This window comes from Calonectris borealis, chromosome 1 (genome assembly GCF_964195595.1).
Source record: "Calonectris borealis chromosome 1, bCalBor7.hap1.2, whole genome shotgun sequence".
Classification (NCBI taxonomy): Eukaryota; Metazoa; Chordata; class Aves; order Procellariiformes; family Procellariidae; genus Calonectris; species Calonectris borealis.
This window is the reverse complement of record NC_134312.1, coordinates 396,489-420,100: the sequence shown is the minus strand read 5'-3', so window position 1 is coordinate 420,100 and position 23,612 is coordinate 396,489. Positions and strand designations below refer to the sequence as shown.

The following is a 23,612-nucleotide window of genomic DNA, read 5'->3' as shown; positions in this document are numbered from 1 at the left end:
GGAGCATTTTTCAGCATAAGCTTCAGACTGCAGAGTGAATCGCAGCAGCTGAGCTGAGCAAAGCTTCATCACCCGCCTCCCCAGTCCCAGGAGCACTTCCACAACCATACAACTTCACATGTCCACCTGCCAGAAGCATGCAGCTCTGCATGCCTTACACCACGCGCAACCACTGTGTCGGATCAATGCAGATTTCATATACTGCATTTCCGGGTTTAAAGCCTTATGATTTTTGCATGGAAAGATGCGAGAAAGCAAAATCCCACAGGATGCCAGCCCTTCCTCTGACCGTATGGACTGCCTGTCTGGTGTATGCTCCTCAGCACTTGCTGTGAGTAGGCTTGCAGCGAAGCCTGATCATGCCACCCACCTCAAACCTTCACACAAAGTTCCCCTTCCCATCCCACCTAATGCATGGTTGTTTCACAGACTTGGTGTCAATTTGGCCTCACTCCACCTCTTCTGCTGCCTTGGAAGGGGCAGGATTCACCTCGCATCTCTTCCTGCACTGGCAGTGTATACATCTCCGTTTGAAACAAATTCTCTGGGACCCCTTTACAATATGAGTGATTCATAAACACTTTAATCATTTCTCAATTGCCGTATTGTAACAGCCTTTTCTCTGCTTTAAGAAATGCAGACTTGGCCTATTCATACCATACCCATTTGGCACGGATTCTGAACATAATTTTCCCTTGCAAGTACCACAGTAATGTCTCCTACACTTTCCTCCTATAGCAAGGAGAGTCCCTATAAACATTAACAAATTCATGTTATCACTCTTTTTTAAATCACTCCTTAAAACTATCCTCTGCTGCGTTCACCACAAGATGAAGCAGCCAATACGCCAGGACTGCTCCTTGCAGCGTTACCGCACCGTCCAGAGGCAGCGAGCACCAGCACGGGAGCACCCCCGTCGTCCGTGTGCTGGGACACAGCCATCACCACCCGTACTGCGCAGATGCCGCACACCATACAGCACCTACCACGATGTTTCCCTGACCTGTCGCTGAGGTTCTGGGCATATGCTAATACAAACAATAACAAAATAATAATAATGCCAAGCTGCGGGAGCAAGCAAGGGCTGTCACTGCTGGAAACCTGCCAGCCAGCTTCAGAACCCTACCCTGGTTTTCTCCTAAGTCTCCTGCCTGTGCCCCGGAGAGACTGCACCTCTATTTCACCTCGCTGTCCTTGCTGCTGAGCCCTCGAGCCACTTGTTTAATGTGAAGTTGCCAGTGGCTCTAATCCTTGCTTTCCTTTGTTTTAAATGCAATCGGGAAGATCCAGTTGGCTGTGGCCTCGCAGCAGAGTGAAGGCAGTACACAGCCTCCAACATCGCCTTCTCGAGAAAGGGAAAGGGCAAGGGCCAAGGGGGAGACACAAAAGCAGAGCCCTACGTACGGTCAGTCTAATTCTTCTCTATAGACCCCAATACTTGTACCACACTGGGCAAAGCTGTAATAAATATCAGTACAAAACAACCCTGATGGGCCTCCAGAGAGGGCATCTAATGAGTCTCTTCTCCAACCTCCATTTTCCCCGTAATTTCAGTTAGCAGAAGGGAACCTGTAAGCTCATCTTCTAGCACAGAGAACATGTATCTACTTGAATTATTGTACCTGAAGTACATTTTTTCATCAAGACATCCAGGCAGCAGGCATTTCACTAACAATTATTACGCAGCTCTCAAAACACCTTGTAAAGGAAAATACTTTTATACAAGACGTAGGCCCTTGTCCTGCAGAGGAAGATGCTGCTGGCAGCCATCGGTCACTCTCCCTGCTGCGTCCGGGCTCACCTCAATTAGAAAGTCTCCCGTGCGAAGCCCTGCTCTCCAAGCGACACCTTCCACATCCACTGATTCCAGGTACTGGAGCGCTGGGAAGGCTGGGGTTGGGGTGAACTCCTCAATTGGGGTTTCAGCTACAAAATACAAAGAGAGAGAGATTGAGACAGTGTGGCAAAAAGCAAGCAGAAGGTGGCCAAGAATGTCCAGGAGCCTAGGAAAATCTATATATATGTCCAGAAAGAACATGTATGCAAGGCTCAGCTTGACTTCAACGCAGGAGCCAGAGCTAATGCTACATGTCTACAGTGTTCATCAGCTTAGACCTTGAGATGGCCTCAGAGCGTCCCGGACATGTGTGACTCCCAGAGTCAACATAGCTTCCCACAAGGGCCCTAAAGCCTCATCCATCTCCCAGTACCACTCCTTCTATGTCTACATCTGCGTTAGCAGCTTCCAGGCCTCTTTCATCGTCGGCAGAGAAAAAAAAATCATGTGCCCCATTCACCTGTGCTATTGCAGACACCTGCTTTCAGTGCCCCAGGGTGCTGCCTCTCTCATACTGGTCCTAAGGAGACCATTAGCTCAGGAGCAGAGGGCCACTTGCCGATGGACTTCTGCATTAGTCAAATTATCTCCATTCTTCATCAGTGAGGTTTTTCCTGGTTGGAAAACCTGCTCCTGCCCCCAAAAGAACACCATATCCAGGCAAGGGACCTTCTCAGATGGACCCAGGCAGTGCACTTACATCATCCAGCTCCAGCCCATCTTGCTTCACTGCCCATCCAGGCTGAAGGAATTTTGCACGGGGGATGCCCAACTTAGAGCAGAGAGGAGCTTGTGACATCTGTGCTACCTCATGTGATGTGACAAAGGAACAAGCTTCCTTTGTCTGTTTATCAAGAGGACACCGTTGCATCAGATCCATTAAAGAAATGAAGCAGAAAGGCCACAGCTACTCTTTACACATCTGGCCAGACTCCGGTCACCTGAAACTACCAGATGGGTTGCTGTCCCCAGCACAGAGTGTATCAACTGTGGCTGTTTCAGGGACTGGCCGTGATTCTCCGGGAAGATTTTTATTTTCCCCTTTGTGTATTGCGAACAGACGTGTGAACAGAGGGGATTCTTGTCTTGCTACACAAGACCATAGCATTGGATCAGTGAGGACTTCTTCACTAGGCCTTATATGACCGGGAACACCTGAAGCGGATCCAGGAGAAGCTCCAGACATCCCTTTTCTACTGGCATGCAATCTCATTACTGGCTTTCACGTGTTACCAGACAGACGGCCGTTCCTAATAGCCTGTGCCACAGATGAGGAAAGAGAGAAGTTACCTCTCCAAGAAAAGTGCTGCTTCTCGGCACTATGATACCTGGCCGCTTGTTCGCACAGCCTTCCAGGGAGCAGTATCTATAGGGTCGTTCCAGCCCTACCTCCACTTAGTGGTAGTCCCAGGACTAGAAGGGGATTGTGCCACCTCCAGTGAACTGCGCTACACTGGTTTTGGAGCTGTTCTCCGCTGGTAGCAGCCTCAAAGATGAAGCTGAAGATGGGCTCCCAGATACAGGAGTACTCAGCAAGTGGTGGGGCAGGGGGGTGAAGGTGCGAGCTTAAAACCACCTGTGCCAGCTGTTTTCCCTGCCTGCAGAAACAGGACACATCATCTGACTGTCACGGACAAAGAAAATTACTGACACCTAAGGAATAAGGGGCTGAAAACCCCCGACACTCTCTGACAGATCTGCACTCCTCTGAAAGTGTGATATACATTGGACAGTCAGCGAGTGGGTTTCATTCCTCCTCTACCTGGGACAGCCACTTTGCTCAAGGCTAGCTGTCAAATAACAGATCGCAGTTATACGGTGGAAGTCTCCTCCTGCAACAGCTGTATAGCAGTCATTCTGCTGAGTAGCTCTTGAACATACTTAAATCACCAGGAGCAGATGGGGCTAACAAGCCATTGTTTTGCCTAATGATGCAGCGTATGTCATGCACCAAAAGATATTTGTGCCTGAAACGTCTACATTTTGGCTGCTGACCAGTGGCTGGCCAACAGCATGGCACCGCCACTCGCACAGGGTCAGTTTGAAAGTGTGATGCACAGCTGCTGGCACTGATGTTGATGCAGATTATCTCAGTCCACTGCTCTCTACAAGTAGTAAGTCTGGGTCTAGTGGTCTTGACTGGGGTGCGTACAGATTCTTGGCAGATGGCATATTTGACGTTGCAATGAATTACTTTGCATTACTTTCTCTGAAGGGTAATTAATACAGGAGTGTGAAGAAGGGCTTGCAAACCAGCACCAAGACCAGCACAAGAGACTCTCAGAGCTCGGCTGCGATGGCTCGTACTGTCCTCCCCTCGAGCAGAGTAATTCTCACATGTGTAGGAGAGAAGCTGGTTAGTAAGAAATGCAGCAGCGAGGCCACAGTTGCATGAAACAGCTGGCTCAAACACATGCAGAGCCTAGGAGTTCAAAACAGAGACACGCTCCCCAAACCCTGGCCAGGCTGGCAATTTTGGGGCCAGGTGAACTGAAGGCCCTCACAGCTTTTCAGTGGACTGATGGAGGTGTCTTCTTCTCACATGAATCTTCAGTCCATGCAGGATTCACTGTCTCATCTTCATTCGGAAGAGCCAGTGGTAAAAGGACACTCTTAGCTGGTGTAGGGACAGCTCTGAGCACGATGCACTGAAGGATCCAGGCTAACTTTCTAAGAAACCAAACACCAAATGTCTTCTTTAGTGGCTGATGATGCTTGAACAAACCATTTGCCTTAGAGTCAGAAAAAACATGATTATCTAGTCTGATATCATGCATGACAAGGGCCAGAGCCTTCAACAAAGGTCCCTGTAGGTCCATCTCTCACTTCAGCTGATGTATGCAGAAAGCATGGTTTATTTTTGTTAGCAATATAGATAAAGACATATTGTATCAACAGGCCTAGATAAGCTATCCATCGCTCTAAGTCTATTATCAAAACAATGTATTTTTTAAGAGCTGTGTCAAAACCCTAATGAAGCAGTAGATTTAATAACAGTCAGTGGATGATCTTGTGCATACATCTCCTTTGATGTCAGGTCACTCCAGTAAATGTGACCTACATTCTCCTTCATTTGTGTAAAATGTATAGGCACTGATTTTATACAGATAAAAATATTTCCATAATTTACCATACTACTTCTTTATTATTTTATTTACATTTTTTATGCAAGATTTTTTCTGCTAACTCAGATAGCCATCAGCTAGCACCAGACAAAGACAAAGTTTGCCTGACAAGATGTTAATATGCTGAATGATCTGATTATGCTTAGATGTTTCTTATCAGCAGCTTTCCATGACTTCCTTCCTTTGATGGAAGCTAGCTTAAGTGGCAAACAGTTGTCAAGTCATCCTACCTATTTTTAGAAATGCCAATGTAACATTTGATTTCTCCAAACCCTTCAGGACTTCCCCAGTGTTAAATTCAACTCTTCAGATCAGTGTTGACCAGCAAGTTCTTTCAATAGTCTGAAGTTCAAAGAACCACAAACATGACCTTGCTGCAGACTGTAGCTGTAAAACTAGGTGCCCATTAACGTATGCTAGGTGCGGGCCCAGAAGGATATCAGGTTTAAGGTGAGAAAGACCTTGTATATTGCCTGAACCTCTGAAAACGAGAAACGGGGAAACTCAGGCTCTCGGAATGTCAAGTATATTATCTATATAATGATAATGAGACATAAGGTCTCTGAAGAATACCAACACTGTACTTCACAAAACGGGAGCATCAGCATGACATACCAGTACTGCCCTCTCATCATACATGCATCATAATCAAGTCATGAAAAGGTTAAGTGGAAGTCCTGATCTCCGGGGAGGATAGAGTTGGACAGATGACAATTTAATTGGTTTCTTAGCCAGGAGAAGGAGCCTGACGTGAGCAAAGCATGTTTCACAGCGGCTTCAGATACACCCATCCCATCAGGCTTACCCCCGCTGCGATCCCACAGCTGCACAATTCAGAAGCACTGCCCCACAATTCCCCACCACGGGGCTGACAACGGCCCGCGGATGGCAGAGAAATCCTAAATTATATCTGAGGGATGGTTCAAGGATGTGTTTTTCTTATTGGTAATCAAAGATATAAACTGATAGGGAATACAGATAAAATTAACCTAGGAAACCCAGCCTTATAGCCAATTTTGTCACCTGCATTATTGATGTGTACACGAGGACTCCAGGCACACCGCTTCCCGTGGGCTGGAAGCCATATATCTACAGTAACTGCATGCTGTGATACACAATTGGTGAAGTGTCACTAGTGCCTTAAAGATTCAGTAAACAAGAAAATGCATCCTGAAGTCAGAACTGTATCCTTATGAAACAAATACTAGAAGCATAATTTAATACAGGAGGGGGAAAAACGTAGACAGAGGAAGCAACCAGCTCTCCCTTGCTACTGCCTGAAGTCCCAGCACTCCGTTAAGGGAACAAGAAAGAAGCTCTAGTAATGGACAAGTAAACATATAAAATAAACCACCCCTTTTCCATGCAGAGGATGAGGTCTGCAGGGCTAACTGCTCCAGGTGTCTCCAACGGCCACATCAGGCAGTGGATGGAGGAGTTGTGACCTCCAGGTGTAGGTGCAATCCAGCACTGGATTTCCCATCTGCCTCCATTAACTCAGAGACTCAGGCAATAGAGGGGAAACCTACTGTTTACTGGAGTCTGCAACTGTGCTTCCTTGTTACAGACCTTTCCCTTACAGCTGCTTTTAGTTATTGTTCAGTCAAATATATCAGTGCTGTGCTTACACCTGGTCAGTACGGAGACTGCTCTATACTTTACTGCAAAGGACCTGCAAAGGGAGAAAATTCTCCTGCAGTACACAGCAATTAAAACTTCCTGGGTAAGTGCCAGAAAAGTTGTAAAATCACCAGCTTACCACCTGAAAGCCCAACCCTGCCTTATTTGTTAAGCTGATGGGTACTGGGTACATTGTTTTCTCGTAACAGAACAGAACTAAAGGAAACATACGTTGACAGCAACCCTACAGAGCACCCGCAAACCACATCACGTGCAGGAGACCTTGGTGGTGGGGATATCTCCTTCCAAACCACCAGAGTCTGCAGAAAGGGGCAGAAGCACCTCTGGAGAATACTGCTCTGGCAAAGGCAAGGAGCAAACAGAAAACCCACTGCTATGGGAGAAGCCCTGACTGCCACCCCTCTGTCCCCGTGGCAGTCTGTCCAGCCCACAGGCCCGATGTGGAAAACCCGTGCTCCTCTGGGTCACAGGAGATGGAGCCCTGCACGGGATGCGCTGCTGCACACGCTGCCCGAGCATGGCCGCACGCAGACATCCAGGCACTGGCTGCAGACAGCACGCCCTTTAGAACACCCCGGAGTCAGCACTGGCCACGGTGAAGTGATGGCTCAGAGCAAACCTCAGGAGCGCTCCCCGCCTGCTCTTCCCTAAAAGCCGGACATTCGGAGGTGGTGGACTGATGCCAATGCTGACAGGCCTGGAGCAGGCACCAACCCGGCACCAAGATGTTCGATCCATCTGTAGGGCTGTTCTGCTGACAGCCAGGGACCAAGGAGCAGGTTGGACACCAGGGGATGGTCAGAAGAACAGATTTGGTTTATTGCCCTGATCTGGGCTGTGGTGATCAAGCACAGAGCTGCCCAGCAGAAACCCCTGCCAAACAGCCCCGGTCACATCATTCATGTACCTTTGTAAGCTTTTTTCTGGTTCCTGACACCCCTTTTTGCTGCCCCAGTTTCCTCCCAAACGAACAATCTGTCTCTAGCTACTTTTACCCCACTCACCCCAGTTCTGCTACATCTGCACTCAAATCGGGTATTTCCAATACCATTACCGAGGTAATCTTGGCCTTACCTGGTATCACCGAGAGGTTACCCCCAAAGGTCTCCAGTATTCCCTGCCAGTTATCTGTGAAGTGCAGCCACTTCTAGCATCACTCCCCCTCACACAGACGAAATCCAGCCATTCCGCCAAAGCGCTGTCTGAGACGTCGTCAGCTCCCTCACCGCTAACTGTCACGTCCAACCTCTCACGTCACATCCCGTCGTTCTCTGCCTCCTGTTCAGCTAGCTTAATCTCGGCCTCGCCAGCAGCCCAGCCATTCGCCTACAGCCCCAACACCAACGAAACAAGAAATATTAACCAGAACAACACACAGTGTTCAGAGCTGGTTGTAGCCCCAGTGATGGAGGAGGCTTCCTGGTGACCTCGCTCTTCCAGGGCCTACCCAGGAAGGAAATAAAATCTTATCCAAATGGCAAAGGCAAAACTAAATCAAAAAGTTTGGAATTAAATTACAGAAATTTTCGTGGGTAATGAGGTAAAATTTCCTAACAAGGAGGTCTACTGTTCATTGCAAAAGCTCATGACTTCAAATCTCAGGAAGTATAATTCGTACCTCTCAAGGAACTATCACATTAACACTACAGCTTCGGTCGTGCAATTTGATCACTGCGGCCATTTCCTGGTCTTAAAAATCCAGTGTTCGGGCTGTCTCAGACCAGGGACACCAGCTTCAGCTGCGCCTGGCAGGCAGGAGAAGCCCTGGTGCATCAAACACAGCACAGCCCGCCGGTCAAGAGAGGCGATTATCCCGCTGTCTTTAGCGTTGCTCCGGCCTCACCTTGAATACTGTGTGCAGCACTGGGCCCCGCCATTTGAGAAGGTCCTCGAATGTGTCCAGAGGAGGGCAACAAAGCTGGTGAAGGGCTGGAAGGCATGTCCTATGAGGAGCGGCTGAGGACTCTGGGTTTGTCTCGTTTGGAGAAAAGGAGGCTGAGGAGCGACCTCATTGCTCTCTGCAGCTTCCTGAGGAGGGGACATGGAGAGGGAGGTGCTGAGCTCTTCTCCCTGGGATCCAGGCACAAGACACCTGGGCATGGTTCAAAGCTGCATCAGGGGAGGTTTAGACTGGACATTAGGAAGCATTTCTTTACCGGAGGGTGGTCAAACCCTGGAACAGGCTTCCTGGAGAGGTGGTCAATGCCCCAAGCCTGTCAGTGTTTAAGAGGCATTTGGACAATGCCCTTAATAACATGCTTTAACTTTTGGTGAGCCCTGAAGTGGTCAGGCAGTTGGACTAGATGATCGTTGTAGGTCCCTTCCAACTGAAAATATTCTATTCTTTGCAAATACTGCTTTTCTTGGACAGGTTACTTTTATGACTAGCCAAGCTTAGCAGTGAAAAATATTACAAGTTAATTCAAGCAGAGCAAATTGTTAAGATCCCAGTTACTTCACCGGAAACACATTTAGAGAGTGAAAAATAAAATAATGCCGTTGCTGCCTTGGCACTTCTCACCTAAAATCCTGAAGGCATGTCTCAGTTTAAGGCTGGGGCGGAAGCCACCCACCACTGTTCTGACACCGAAACAGAGCACTGGAGCAGCAGGTACCTGCTTGCAGCTGGGTGGTCAACAGTTAACAGGCACTACTGGAGTATGCGTATTTGGGGGCAGGGAGAAAAGGGGTACTACAACAGTTTATTTAAAATAAGCTCCTGAATTTTCAAGTTTCCAAGACTACTATAAAAGGTGTGTCATAAGTAGCGTTTGCCATATCTAGACTCTGACGGGCCTTGTTTGTAGTTTTCCATTAGATCTCCATAACGAAGACATCACCCTTAACAACACAGATGACAGACCTGGTGTTTGATGTGCTCTGTCTGAACACCTCCAGTCCCAACTTCTGTTCACCCTGAGGGTCACAAAGTGTCACAGCACTCCTCTGCACAAGAACCAAGTTCTGAAAACCATCAGTGAGCTCCTCCATTTCCATGAAACTTTATGATACCAGCATTGCATCCCAAAACTTGCTGCAGGGCTTTAGGACAACCTCCCCTCTGCCCCAGACCAAGAGCGCGATCCTCAAGCTTTGACTGTACTTCCCTAACCATAGCCCTCCTCGTGCCCCCAGGGCTGTGCAGGGCAGGAGCTGCGGCTGTCAGAAATCCTCGTCAGGTCAATGAGACCCAGCCCCAGGCACTTCACAGCACCAAAACTCAGCTTGCAGAAGCTTCTGAGCCTGAGGTCTTCACACCAAGTGCTGGACAGGAAACGAAACTAGAACTCCCTCAAATGATCCACTGATTGCTACGCTTGGGCGGCTGGATCACTGAATTCACCCAGGGAGATCTGAGTCAGTAACTGCGATACCAGTTGCTCTGGCTGGTCTTTACACAGAGAGATGCAAACAGAAACATCTGATGCTGAACATCAAACTTCAACCTTCCTGCGGAGAAAACGCAGCAAAGAACAAACGGGAGTTTGTGAAGTCAGCAGATGACATCCATGCAGAGATCCTTCCCAGCCCTGAGCTCTCTGCGCTTCCCCTCGCAGAGCCCGTGCGGCCGGAACTCGGGCTCGACCATGGCACCGAGTCACTGGCAAACGGCGCGCGTGCACCGCTGGAGGAGGAACACGGCCTGCCGTGCATGAGCTCGCCCCATGGCAAGGCGCAGCCAAATGGGCGCTGGCAACGGCTGCACGGGCTTCCAAGCGCAGGACTGGAAGCTGCGAGGTCACAGTGCCCAATTTTCGCGTGAAGCTGAACATAACAAGACGCTCCCAGGGAGTGCTCTGGAGCGACCACGGCGCTGGGGACAGCAGTGGCTCCCCCGGGGCCCTGCTGCAGCCCAGCCGGGAGGGACGGGGCTGGGGTACAGACCGACCCTCCCCGTCGGCGAGTCCCACGGATTGGCACTTTGGTCACAAGCTGTGACCCGCTGGTTTTACAAGTGCTCCTTGACGGTCCAGCTCAAATGCAAGGACCAACACTGGACACAGGAGGGGCACTGAGGGGCAGAGAGGCTGTGGCGGGCGGAGGAGAGCAGGAGGGTCCGGAGCTGGCGGGAAGGCCATTGCGGGCAGAGGAGAGCAGGAATGCCTGGGGCTGCGGGAGAGGCCATTGCGGGCAGAGGAGAGCAGGAATGCCTGGGGCTGCGGGAGAGGCCATGGCGGGCAGAGGAGAGCAGGAGGGCCCGGAGCTGGCGGGAAGGCCATTGCGGGCAGAGGAGAGCAGGAATGCCTGGGGCTGCGGGAGAGGCCATTGCGGGCAGAGGAGAGCAGGAATGCCTGCGGCTGCGGGAGAGGCCATGGCGGGCAGAGGAGAGCAGGAGGGCCCGGGGCTGGCAGGGCCATGGTGGGCAGAGGAGAGCAGAAGGGCCCGGGGCTGGCAGGGCCATGGCGGGCAGAGGAGAGCAGGAGGGCCCAGGGAGGCCACAGCAGGCAGATGAACACCAGGAGGGCCCAGGGCTCTGGGGAGGCCAGGAATGCCTGCGGCTGGCAGGGCCATGGCGGGCAGAGGAGAGCAGGAGGGCCCGGGGCTGGCAGGGCCATGGTGGGCAGAGGAGAGCAGAAGGGCCCGGGGCTGGCAGGGCCATGGCGGGCAGAGGAGAGCAGGAGGGCCCAGGGAGGCCACAGCAGGCAGATGAACACCAGGAGGGCCCGGGGCTCTGGGGAGGCCATGGCACTGGGGCAGGCAGAGTGACAAGGGCACTTGATCCAGCCAGCAGCGAGAGCTGGGAGGTGCGGTGAGCTGGGCAGAAACCTGGAAAGCAGGTCCGCGTTCTGCATCAAGGCAGGTGAACGTGGTAAAGCAGGTGAAGTGTTTGCTTGGCTGGAGAACTGGGGGATGGGTTGGGGGAATAAAAAATTGACATCATTTTGGAAAGAAGCAGGAGCAAACCGAGCCCCACAGTGGATCCGTACAGCATCGTCTCCCCAACAGTATATGGGATCAGCTGCCCCGGGAGATACGCAAATCACGGGAAGCAATCACCTCGGGTAACTTCTTGAACAACCTGCCCTGCCTGGCAGCTTCTCCCCAGACTAAGTAGACAAAAGACAAAAGAAAGCTCGCACCCTGAAGCAAGGACTTAGAGCCAGCTCCTTTTCTTTTTTCAACACATCATTTGTATTATTGGCAATATCCTTGCTATTCATATTATGTACTCCTTTCCTAGAGAGTAAATTCCCAAGTTAGGGACTGCATGTCCCTCTACCGCTTCCACAGAACCCACCATAACCAGGTGCCAATGCATTACCTGGCCCAGGAACAATATTCCTCTGCCCAGGGAACTGGTAGCAGGGATTTGCTGAGACCATGTGAGGTGCAGTCACTGTATCAGCTGTAACAACCACTGTTTACAGGGATGGCCCCAGGGAAGTGTGTATGAACACTTTATGAATCATATTACTAAACAGATAGTGCCTGATCTATGGTCAGGTTAGCCAGGAAGAGGGGAGGTTGCTCTAGTCCAGGCACAGAAGACTGGTTGAGTTCAGGATATTACAAGCCAAGAAATACCATCTTTCAGCATTTTGAGCACAGGTCTATCATTTGTGTATATGAAAGATAGGGATGGTCTCTCTGGGCCAAGAAATGAAGAAGTGAATCCACCTGCTTATCACTTTCTGTCACAGTGCTGAGTGAAGGGGCTGCGACACCCCTTCCCATCTGCTCCAAATGATTCTCTAAGGCAATGGCTGCAGGCAAGTCCCATGTCCGAAAGCTGCAGCTCGTCTCCTGCAGGGACCAGGATAAAACAACCTTTGTCCAAACATTCAGTTGGTTTGATTGGGACATCACCTTCTCCCAGTACTGGACAGAGGTGGAGACGGGATGGGCTGGGAAGGACTGGCTCTCTGGGGTGGTGGACAGCGTTCTCTGCCTGAGGTGCAGCTGATGGGGCAGCTCACAGAGATGGGCAAATTTGGGCTTGGGAAGGAATCAACCCTCAGCAAGACTGGCAGAAGCCATGCAAGATTTTCACCATCCTCTGCAGCATGAAGTGCAGTTTCCTTTGAGGATCATCCAGCTGAGTCTCACTTAATAACCAGCTCCCTCCCTCTGCAGGGACTTTGCTGATGCTCTGGTCCCTCCCGTTTTCAGACCCCTTCTCCAGTTCACCCCACAAGGCCTGAAGTGTTTCACACAGAGTATCTAAATGAAGCGTGAGCGGTGGTGACACCGATGTGGCCAAGACAGAGAGTCTCAGTGCTCCTTCCGGCTTAAACCCCCTGGCAGCACAAAGCACGAGGCTGAGTGGCTGGGAAATATGGGGGTGACGGGGAGCTACCACATTCACCTCTCAGTCAAGAGGATGCTGCTCCCCAAGGGGCATCAGCAGACTCACCAACACCCCTGTCCCAGATGGTAGCACGACAGACCATGCCCACCCTGCAAGGGCTTCCAAGCCACGACCCTGTGCAGCCACACGCTGCTCAGTGCCCCCTGCAGCAATGCCAGGCTGCGAATCCGTAAGCCATACCCAAGTCCCACACACCCACCGTTTAATCCGCTTCAAGTCCTCTCTTTCAGCCTCAGCAGACAAAGGAAAATAAAGAGCCTATAAATGTTAGGAAGGCAAACAAGAAAAAAGAAAGAAAAAAGGAAACAGGACAAAATTTATCCCATTTTTCCTAACACAACAGCTGCAAGTCTGATCTGGCAAAAAAATGGATGCCATTTTGAGCCCTGAAGTTTCACTTCATGTTACACAGACTGATGTGAGCAGCACACGGACAGACATGTATGTCACATATATAGGGAAGGGGAAAGAGAAGGGAGGAAGAGACAGCAACCATATTCTGAACGCAAACACACCCACTGGCACACGAGCCCTTTTGCAATACGGACAGAACAAAGACAATTCAGGAATCCCCACCCAAGATTGAAGCCCAAATCACAATGATCTTCAGCCACACTGAGGTCCAGGAAAGGAGCAGTACTACCAAACGAGCTGGCAGCCACTGGTTTAATCTTTCCCTCCTGCATCCTGCACCCTTCACGCAAGGAAGGGATGGAAGCATGCACCGCTGTGCCTCTGCTTTCAGCAGCTGCATTTCTGAGACCCCTGTGCCTCTCCCCAGCCTTCCGTCTGGAACTGCTGGAGGACCCTCCAGCCAGGGGTGGACCTGCCTCCCGAGCACAGGGGCTGAAGCCTGCTTCCTATGTGAATATGAGCACCCTCATTTCCAGTCCCCAAGGGACTCTCTTTTTTTGCAGCAAAAAGATTGGTTTCTGGTAAGAGGAGCCACAGTAACAACCTGGTCCACGGTACCGGCTGCATGAGCACAGGTGCTCCAGGGCTGCGCAGGGAATGCGTGCCCCAGGCACGAGCAGAAGCCCTCTGGCAGCACAGGGTGGAAGGTATGGTGGCAGCTGCAGGACAGACAACTCCTGGTTTGCCCTCATGCTGGGGCTGAACCCCAACACAGCCAGGGCTCCCAGGAGAAGGACCCCCAACTCTACACAGTCAAAGTATAGTGAAATACTTCAAGCATTAAAAAAAAAAAAAGCCACGGAGGACACAGGCCCTGCCCCATGGGGCTTACACCTGCATCTGAAACATGAAACAGAGTACATGCACTTTATACACCCAGTAAATAGGCAGAAGTGAAAACTCTTGCAAATGCAAAGCTACGAATACCAACATCTGTACCAGAGAAACACCCCAGAACGTGCGAGAGATGCACATTTGTCATGAATGGTATTTTCTGTACAATGCGTGTAACCAGAGATAAGCTACACTCACACTGCCTAGCCGTCGGAGAAGGAGGAGAGAGTCCCCTAAGAGACCCCGAAGCACAGGGGCTCACGGGCTGCTCGGTGCAGCCAGGGAAATGGGGTCCTGAGCACCAGCCAAAGTGAGGAGAAGGAGCTTTCCCTCCCAGCCCCAGGACCAAGCGAAAGAAGCAGCCCTTACCTTTGGCCCCTCGCAACACAAACCCGAATCCCTCATGCTCCCTCTTCTGCAGCACGGCCGTCTTCTCCTCAATGATGTAGTCACTGGGCAGGAAAGAGCACAAGAGAATGATGCTAGGGTTAGATTTCAGCACCATGCTGCCAGGCGGAGGTGGCCTTTGTGCCTGTGACAAGGAGACCTCTTCTCATCAACCGTTTCATGTCAGCAAGGAGTTGGGCACAATCTGCTTCCCTCCCTCCCTTGCCCAAAGTCAGAACAAAAAGACGAAAGCTACTTTCCCTCAACGTGTAGGTGGAGGAAAGCCCCGGCTGCCTGGATCACCCTTCTGCCCACCGGTCCCCTTCTCAGTCACCTGCATACGCATGCAGGGAGCTTACTGATCCCACTTTGGGCTTCCCTTTAAATGATGCCCTTAGCATATAATTGAAGAGTGGAGCGCCTGAGCAGAGGAGGTGCTGGGGGAGGCAGCCATCCATCCATCAGGGAAGCAGCTCTCTGAGACTTTCCGGTTGCCTCTTGTATGAAAAAATTAGACGCTTGACAAAAGGAGAGGTGCCTCTTTGGTAAGTTCCCTGGGAAGGAGAACAGCAGAGTTTATATCCTCATCCCGGCGCTCTGATCTTCTCTTAAAATCCCCCCCTGCGTTGCTAAGTAACCGTTTGTCATTAGCAGAGGGGGGATGCATTGCATTGTCCTAGTTTAACAAAGCTGCTCTCCCTGCCCTCCGCCGTGGCCAGACGAGAAGAACAGGGAAAATCCAGTGGTGGAGAGAGAGGAACGGACGCGCAGCTCCATGCAGACCCCGGCCGCCAGCGACCCTTCCAACAAACCACCTCTATATGCGCTGGGAGGGGCGGGGGGCGCGTGGGGAGGGGAGACGGGAGAGGGATTCTCTCAGCAAACGGGAGCTTAAATGCAGCCCTGCAAATCCCTCCCAGCAGAGCCGCATGTCTGACATCAGAGTGGAATTAATCAGGGACCTCGGTCCTTCTCGGCAGCGTGGGGAATGAGCTTTCCACACCAAACCAAAACCGAGAGAGGCAGAGAGGGAGTGATGGCACGGGCCGGCCCCCAGACCTGGGCACGTGCAGCCAGTGATGCGGTGTGCCCAGCGCGCAGCAGCGGGGAACAAAGACCCGCGTACCACCGCACTGCACAGAAACACGCTGCCAAGGAGCAGGTACAGTGGCGGGCGTGCAGGCAGGCGTGCTCGCAGGAGGGAGGAGACAGCTGTAGACAGGCGCTGGCACAGAGCAGGCTGGGTTCGCACACTGCGGTATGAGGTGCGCGGTACCGCCGCTGCAGGCAGGCACACGCCCCACCAGCACAGGCATGCCGCGCCACGCCGCGCCGCGCCTGCCGCCTCCTGCCCCTTGCTGCAGGGAAGGGGTCACCTGCCGAGGCTCAGGCTGCACCCCGGCGTCACCCCGCCGGGACCCTGCCGAACATGGCAGGGTTGGGGAGGGGGCGGGTGTTTCTGGATGGAAGGCGATGGGCTCACAGTGCTGCTGCATGGACTGGGTTGGCAACCCACATTTTTGTGGGTACTTTCTAGCAGCCATGGACTGCGACCGACAAGCACCAGGACAGGACACACCTCTCTGCATCCTGTCCATCTGTAGCCTCATCTGCCAGGGCTGCATTTATAGGCATCACAATCCCTTTTTGGGTAGGTAGTTCTGTGATTCAGCACAACAGTATCTAGCTCCTAGCAGGATGCATAGAAATATTGTTTTCCAGACCAAGGGAAGGTGATCACAAAAGTCAATACAGGCAACGCGTGCAGGTACCGAGGCACTCCAGAAGATGTACAACAGACATCGTCCACGGAAACTAACACAAGGCACAAGTCTGAATTCCTTGGACTTCTCTGGTAGTTCACTTTGCACTATAATTTTGGACATGCGTAGGCATTATCCATGAAAAAATAGGTATCTATAAAAGTAGTGACTTCATGCAACAACCTACCTAGAAGTGGATAAACTTCAACAAAACTATGTGAACCGCTTTAAAGGAGGTGGCTGCTGTCATAGAGTCATCCCTTTATGTCACATTTTCAACACATTGCCTGTCTTTCAAAAGCAGAGCTGGTTATGCATATGTTCCGCAATATGCATAAAACTCTCCCCTCTACAATGAAATCCTCTCTTCCAAGTGTAGAACGTCCTACTGGAAACAGATTCATTATGCAGACGAGGTCATTACGGTAATACCGTGGATATTACCCATCATTGTGGATGCCCCATCATTGGATGCCCCATCATTGGAAGTGTTCAAGGTCAGGTTGGATGGGGCTTTGAACAACCTGATCTAGTGAAAGATGTCCCTGCCCATCGGAAGGAGGTTGGACGAGATAATCTTGGAAAGTCCCTTCCAATCCAAACCATCCTGTGATTCTGCGATAAGCCTTTATCTTCTATTTGAACTATGACTTACCATTTAGGAGGAGAGCTAGACTTAACACATTTCGCATCCACGGAATGGATCCACGCCAGATCTTAACCCCATACCAAGAGCAACTTCTGCCACCTCTACAAGAATGTGTTTGTGTATGTGTATATGCAAGAGAAAGAGAGAAGGAAAGGGAAACAAATGCTTATGTATAAAATAATGATTTCTATTTATCTGGTGGTGGGCTGAAGTGCCCAATTAGTCCTGCTGTGATTGCTTTGTCAATGAGAAAGTGATGAAAGAAAATTCTGTACCTCTAATTCTTCCCACAGGACCTCTGTGGTTGCTTCATCCACATGATAAACTGAAGAAACTCTTGACAAAACTGCTTGTACTCTGCGTAAGTACAATTTCACCCAGCCTCCCCCACCAATCCTCATGTGCCAAGATTTCCTGTAATAATCATAGAATCATAGAATCATAAAGGTTGGAAAAGACCTCTAAGATCATCGAGTCCAACCGTCAACCCAACGCCACCATGCCCACTTAACCATGTCCCTAAGCGCCTCATCTACACGTCTTTTAAATACTTCCAGGGATGGTGACTCCACCACTTCCCTGGGCAGCCTGTTCCAAGGCCTGACCACTCTTTCAGTAAAGAAATTTCTCCTAATGTCCAATCTAAACCTCCCTTGGCACAACTTGAGGCCATTTCCTCTCGTCCTGGCCTTCTTGGCCACCTGGGCACACTGCCGGCTCATGTTCAGCCGGCTGTCAACCAGCACCCTCAGATCCTTTTCCTCCGGGCAGCTTTCCAGCCACTCTTCCCCAAGCCTGTAGCGTTGCCTGGGGTTGTTGTGACCCAAGTGCAGGACCCGGCACTTGGCCTTGTTGAACCTCACACATTGGCCTTGGCCCATTGATCCAGCCTGTCCAGGTCCCTCTGCAGAGCCTTCCTGCCCTCCAGCAGATCAACACTCCCGCCCAGCTTGGTGTCATCTGCAAACTGACTGAGGGAGCACTCGATCCCCTCGTCCAGATCGTTGATAAAGAGATTGAACAGGACCGGCCCCAGTACTGAGCCCTGGGGAACACCGCTCGTGACCGGCCGCCAACTGGATTTAACTCCGTTCACCACAACTCTCTGGGCTCGGCCGTCCAGCCCGTTTTTTACCCAGCGAAGAGTGGACCTGTCTAGGCCGTGAGCCGCCAGCTTCTCTAGGAGAATGCTGTGGGAGACAGTGTCAAAGGCCTTACTGAAGTCCAGGTAGACCACATCCACAGCCTTTCCCTCATCCACGAGGCGGGTCACCTGCTCATAGTAGGAGATCAGGTTGGTCAAGCAGGACCTGCCTTCCATGAACCCGTGCTGGCTGGGCCTGATCCCCTGGTTGTCCCAGACATGGCTCGTGAGCGCCCTCAAAACAAACTGCTCCATGATCTTCCCCGGCACCGAGGTCAGGCTGACCAGCCTGTACTTCCCCGGATCCTCCCTCTGGCCCTTCTTGTAGATGGGCGACACATTGGCGAGCCTCCAGTCGTCCGGGACCTCCCCAGTTAACCAGGACTGCTGGTAAATGATGGAGAGCGGCTTGGCAAGCTCCTCCGCCAGCTCCCTCCGCACCCCTGGGTGGATCCCATCCGGCCCCATAGACTTGTGAGCGTCCAGGTGGCGCAGCAGGTCGTTAACTTCTTCCTCTTGGATTATGGGGGGTTTATCCTGCTCGCCGTCCCCGTCTTCCAGCTCAGGGGGCTGAGTACCCTGAGGATAACTGCTCTGACTATTAAAGACTGAGGCAAAGAAGGCGTAAGTACCTCAGCCTTATCCTCGTCCTTGGTGGCAACGTTCCCCCCCGCATCCAATAGAGGATGGAGATTCTCCTTGGCTCTCCTTTTGTCATTAATATACTTGTAAAAGCATTTTTTGTTGTCTCTCATGACAGCGGCCAGGTTGAGTTCTAGCTGGGCTTTTGCCTTTCTAATTTCTACTCTGCACGACCTAACGAGATCCCTGTACTCTTCTTGAGTTGCCTGCCCCTTCTTCCAAAGGTGATAAACTCTCCTTTTTTTCCTGAGTCCCAGCCAGAGCTCCCCGTTCAGCCAGGCCGGTCACCTTCCCCGCCCGTTCTTCTTGTAAGCCTTTAAATAAGTTCAGCCTGCTGCTCTTTACCCAAAGTTACTCTGCACAAAGAATATTTGATTCTTTCTGCCACCTCTAAATTACTCCTCCTCCTACAAATAAACTGGCAAGAAGTACCTTAATTCAAAACCCTAAACTTGTCAGAAACAATAGGAAAACTCTCCCCACACTACTTTCTGTTCCTGAACACTCCAAAAGTACGTATGTAGAGCTACCTGTGGGATTTTTAGAAATGTTGGGTGTTTATTTGTTTTAGCTCACTCTCTTCCACTGTGTTGTCCACAGAGGGATTTATGAAGTTAGACTTGCAAGAGGGGTCTTGCAAAAGCACTCCCAGTTTAAGTCCCTCCAGAACCTGCAAATCCTTTGCTTATTGCCATCTAGCTCTACAGGCACCTAAAAATCCTCAGGTTCGTAACTGACTACAGTAAGATCTATTGGACACCTTCACGTTTGGATATAACCACACTAATTAGTTCCATAGATAGATGTATATAAAAAGTGAAATTAAAAGTCCCTACATTTTTGTGAACTAGAATTGTGGGGGAGTAGAGAGACACCCGAGATGCCACTGATCGGCCCTGCTGGAGCTCCGAGGGCTGGAAAAAGCAATAAAAACCAGCCTGGAGAAGGAGATGAAGCAGTGTAATCAAAGATCTGTGATAGTGTCATACTGAAAAAAAACCCAGAATTACTCATTTTTTTTATTTTTGTATACATAAAAATAGGAACTTTCAAAAATAAGATGTAGTAGGGAGTTATTTTAAGGTATCAGAGAAAGATTAAGCAAAATAATGATTTAATACTCTTGTGACATAAACGTTTAAATAAAGTTATGATACCCAATGGAAAACAGCACCTCAAGTTCACTGCCAGATTACTGTGCCCTACATATAACTGGTAAATGAATAAACAGACGAGCTAATGTAACGATAGAGAGGCATCAGAGCATGGCTCTTCAGAGCTGCTCCTCAAGATGACACAAGGTCTACCGGACCATCTCAATTCTGCAGGTTTGAGTGTCAGACCGTCTGCTGGTTTGTCTTTTCTTGAAACCAAATTAAAGACAGTTAATGCACATGATGCTTGACTAGGGCAAATTATTTTAGTAACTTTGTGACTCTTTAAAGGGACAAACCTAACCGATCTATCAAATGAACAATTCAAAAAATAGCATGGTTATGGCTGTACTACAGTTAACTCCTGGTAACACCATAACAGCAAAGATTAGCTCTGACCCTTGTGTGAAGAAACAGCAGTTAGAAGAATTAGAATTTTTTTCAATTGTCTGGGCCTGGTGAAATTCACTGAAAGTGCCTAGGCAGCCAGCGGAAAGTATCTGACATCTATGATGGGTTGTCTCTGAGAGCTTGCATAGGATGCACGACACTCCAGAAGATCTGAAAAAGGGATGATGCTCATCTTTAAAAACAGGCAGTAGAAAGATCAAAGGAAGTATAAAATGAAGCAACTTGTCTTTAATTCCCAGGAAAATCCTCTAACAAACAACACAACGGTTTAATAAAACATCTAGAAGAAAAGAAGGTGATAAATATCAGGTGGCATGGATTTGAAAGAACTGATAGTTCTAAATGAACCTAATTTCTCTTTGAACATAATAGGTCTCATGAACACAGGAAAGGCAGTTCTGTGATATGTATCTTGATGACCGTTAGGCATTCTGAATGCTCTCACAAGGCATTCTCATAAAAAACAAGGGGAACATAAACTACTGCAAGGTGAGTAAACAGCTGGTTTGACACAGTTTTCACTGTTGAACTGGAAGGATGTATCAAGTGCGATTTCACAGGGGTCTGTCTTAGGACAAGCTCAATGTTTTCACCAATGACTAGGATGTAACAGAGAGTAAACTTAACAAATTTGCAGAAGATCCCATCTGAGAGGGCAGGAGCATGTTGGAAGCGCGGACTTGGACTCACATGCTACTTTCTATGGAGAAATGGTCTGAAAAATACCAGAGGAAAAAAGGAAAAAAGAAAAGTGCAAGGTACTACAGTCAGGAACTATGAAAAGAAGAACACAAGATGGAGGAGGACTGGCTGGGCAGCCAGCTGGCAGGAGAGGCCATGAATACCATCCTAGACTCATAAACGTCAGCAGCAGTGTCACACTTTTGTGACTGGAGATATATAAACGGGAGTGCTGTCTAAGACTTGAAATAATCCTTCTGCCCTACCCCATGATGCAGTAGCCTAGGGAGTCATCTAGTTAAATGTGGGCATATATAAAACAAGCACCTACAGTGAGCAAGTCGCTCTGGGCTTCTTTTAGACTCAATGGAGAGCTATTCAGTGAAGTCAATGGAACTGTGATTCATCCCATGCTGAAATGACCGCCTACATTTTGTCAGATGAATGGCACCCCTGGCTCCACTGACTGCACACATCTGTATCGACTCCCAGGGTGAGCCAGGGCGATGAGCTCAGACACCTACACGGTAGACACCTACAATGAAGTGACGTGAATCACATTACTAAAGTTAGATAACACTCCAGTTGCCCAGTTCTTAGCACCACACTTCCAGAAGGATGTGGGTCAAGAGGAGAGGGTCTCGAGGAGGACACTTGGAGGATAAAAGGCCCAGGAGGAAAGACCTGGTTTGACTAATTGGCTTGATAATTCCCATGAGAAAATGCTTAGAAGGTGTCACACAACTTCTCAGTAGTAATATCGCCGAAGCATGGGAATGGGGTGGTGATGGATGGAAGGCCACTCACTGGGAACTTCTAGATAAATCTCCCTCAAGAAAAACTTAGGTTCAACTGATGTTAGTGGAAGGATGGACCATTTCAGGCCTCTCCCAGCAGAAACCTCACTCACACACTGTGGTGTTCCACAGTCAGGCAGTGCGAGGGGTTTAATTCTGCTCAGCTACCTTGAGCAGAAAACATCTCCCACAACAGAAGGGTGACTTGACAGTAATAGTAAATAAGCGGGGCACAGACCATGCTCTGGCCCCAAGAGCATGTGGTGCACTCTGAGTCTTTATGGACAAACTTCCTCCTCTCCCCAAAAAAATCAAAGCCATAACACAGGGTAGCTCTTTCCAAACTGCATTCTAGAAATTGCCTCTGGCTAGGGCTGGCCTTGCGCTATGGCTGGACTTGTCCAGGAGAGTGCAAGTTGGCCCGGATCAAATTTATCCCATGGAGCAAGCTAGCAATGAAACAGCATGGACGATAACGAGGCACGCACATCTGCTTCCTACCCTATCTCACTTCACAGAGCAGATGAAGTTTTAGGGAGAGAGATCACAGATCACCCTTGGATTTATATACCAAACAGTTAAGCTTCTAGCAGAAATCAACAGGGAACAGGCATGTCCTGGAGATTTGGCATCAGCTGGGCACATTGCTATCGAACGGTTTGCTGAGCACAGCACCCCTCGCAGCAATGGAGCCTGGAGAGACCTACCCAGACCCGAGCACTCTGCAGAGGCTGCTGTCACACAGTCCTGCTCTTCTGCCGTGCGGATGCCAGCCAAAGCACAACACAGCTGTATTTCTTGGCTCTATTTGAATACGAGAGAGAAAGAATGACCACAGCGGGTCAGATCAGGTGTCTCGTCTCGAACTTTTACTGACAGCAGCAGCCTGGAGAAGAGGAAAGGAGCAGGTCTGAAGTGCACTACTGATGTCCCAGAAGAGCTCCCAACTCAGAGACTGGCAGCCAGGGGACATCAGCAGCAACATCAGAAGTGAAACTGGGAAAAGCCCTATCCCAAATGGAAAAATAAACCACTTAAATCTCCACTGTAGATGAGGAAATCTCTGGGAACGCAGGTGACAGTGGTGCTTCTGCATCGAAAGCAAAGAACAGCAGGAAATGGAGAGGCTAGGAAGGAGCCTATTTATGCTCCTAACTGGTCCTGAAGCACTGATTATCATCAGTAAGATTTTCTGTTTAATTCAGTCAGGAGGCAGCTCATCAAGGCACTAATTATGAACTACGTCAAAAGCAAACTGACAGATGAAAAGCAACTCTAACTCCAGAAGAAACCATCGTCCAGCCACACACACACACACGTGATTTGAAAGCGCAGCAAGCCCCCAGGAAAGATGTGTTTTTGAGATCACATTGCCTCCAGCACTGGTCAAACGCATTTCAGACACCAGTTAAAAACCCAAAGCCATCGCTGCTCAGTCCCAGATGAAATGCGGGCTGTGAGTACCAGAGAAATTCTAAAGATCAGATATTGCAGAAAGTGAGGAAGACCATTAGTGAAAGGCACTGAAAAGCAGCATCTTCCCCATTCAAACACAGGCAGTTTTCACAGAAAATTTTCAGTACTGGATTCGTTTCATTTAAACACACCAAGCTGGAAACTTCAAGGGCATTAACCAAAACAGTAAAATAAGACAGCTCATTAAGAGAAGAGAGTCTAAGAAGAAGTCTAAGAAAGCCCAAGACATGTTTTGCCTGGACTCCAAACTAGCAGTGATGCTGAGAAAGCTGTTAAGACCTTGCTGTGAACGCCAAAAAGCAGTCAAGGAAAAGATGCCATTGCAGAGACGCACAAAAGATAAGCCC

General features: G+C 49.8%; 1 protein-coding gene across 1 annotated transcript in view; it reads right to left on the bottom strand.

Annotated features, from left to right (window-relative positions):
- SHANK3 (SH3 and multiple ankyrin repeat domains 3) overlaps window positions 1-23,612 on the bottom strand; it is a 373,777-nt gene that overhangs the window by 78,469 nt on the left and 271,696 nt on the right. Inside the window, exons 15-16 of the mRNA XM_075140908.1 lie at window positions 14,531-14,613; window positions 1,802-1,926 (exon numbers count right to left, since the gene is read on the bottom strand). Of these exons, the coding sequence (XP_074997009.1) occupies window positions 1,802-1,926; window positions 14,531-14,613 (208 nt within the window). The remainder of the gene's footprint in view (window positions 1-1,801; window positions 1,927-14,530; window positions 14,614-23,612) is intronic.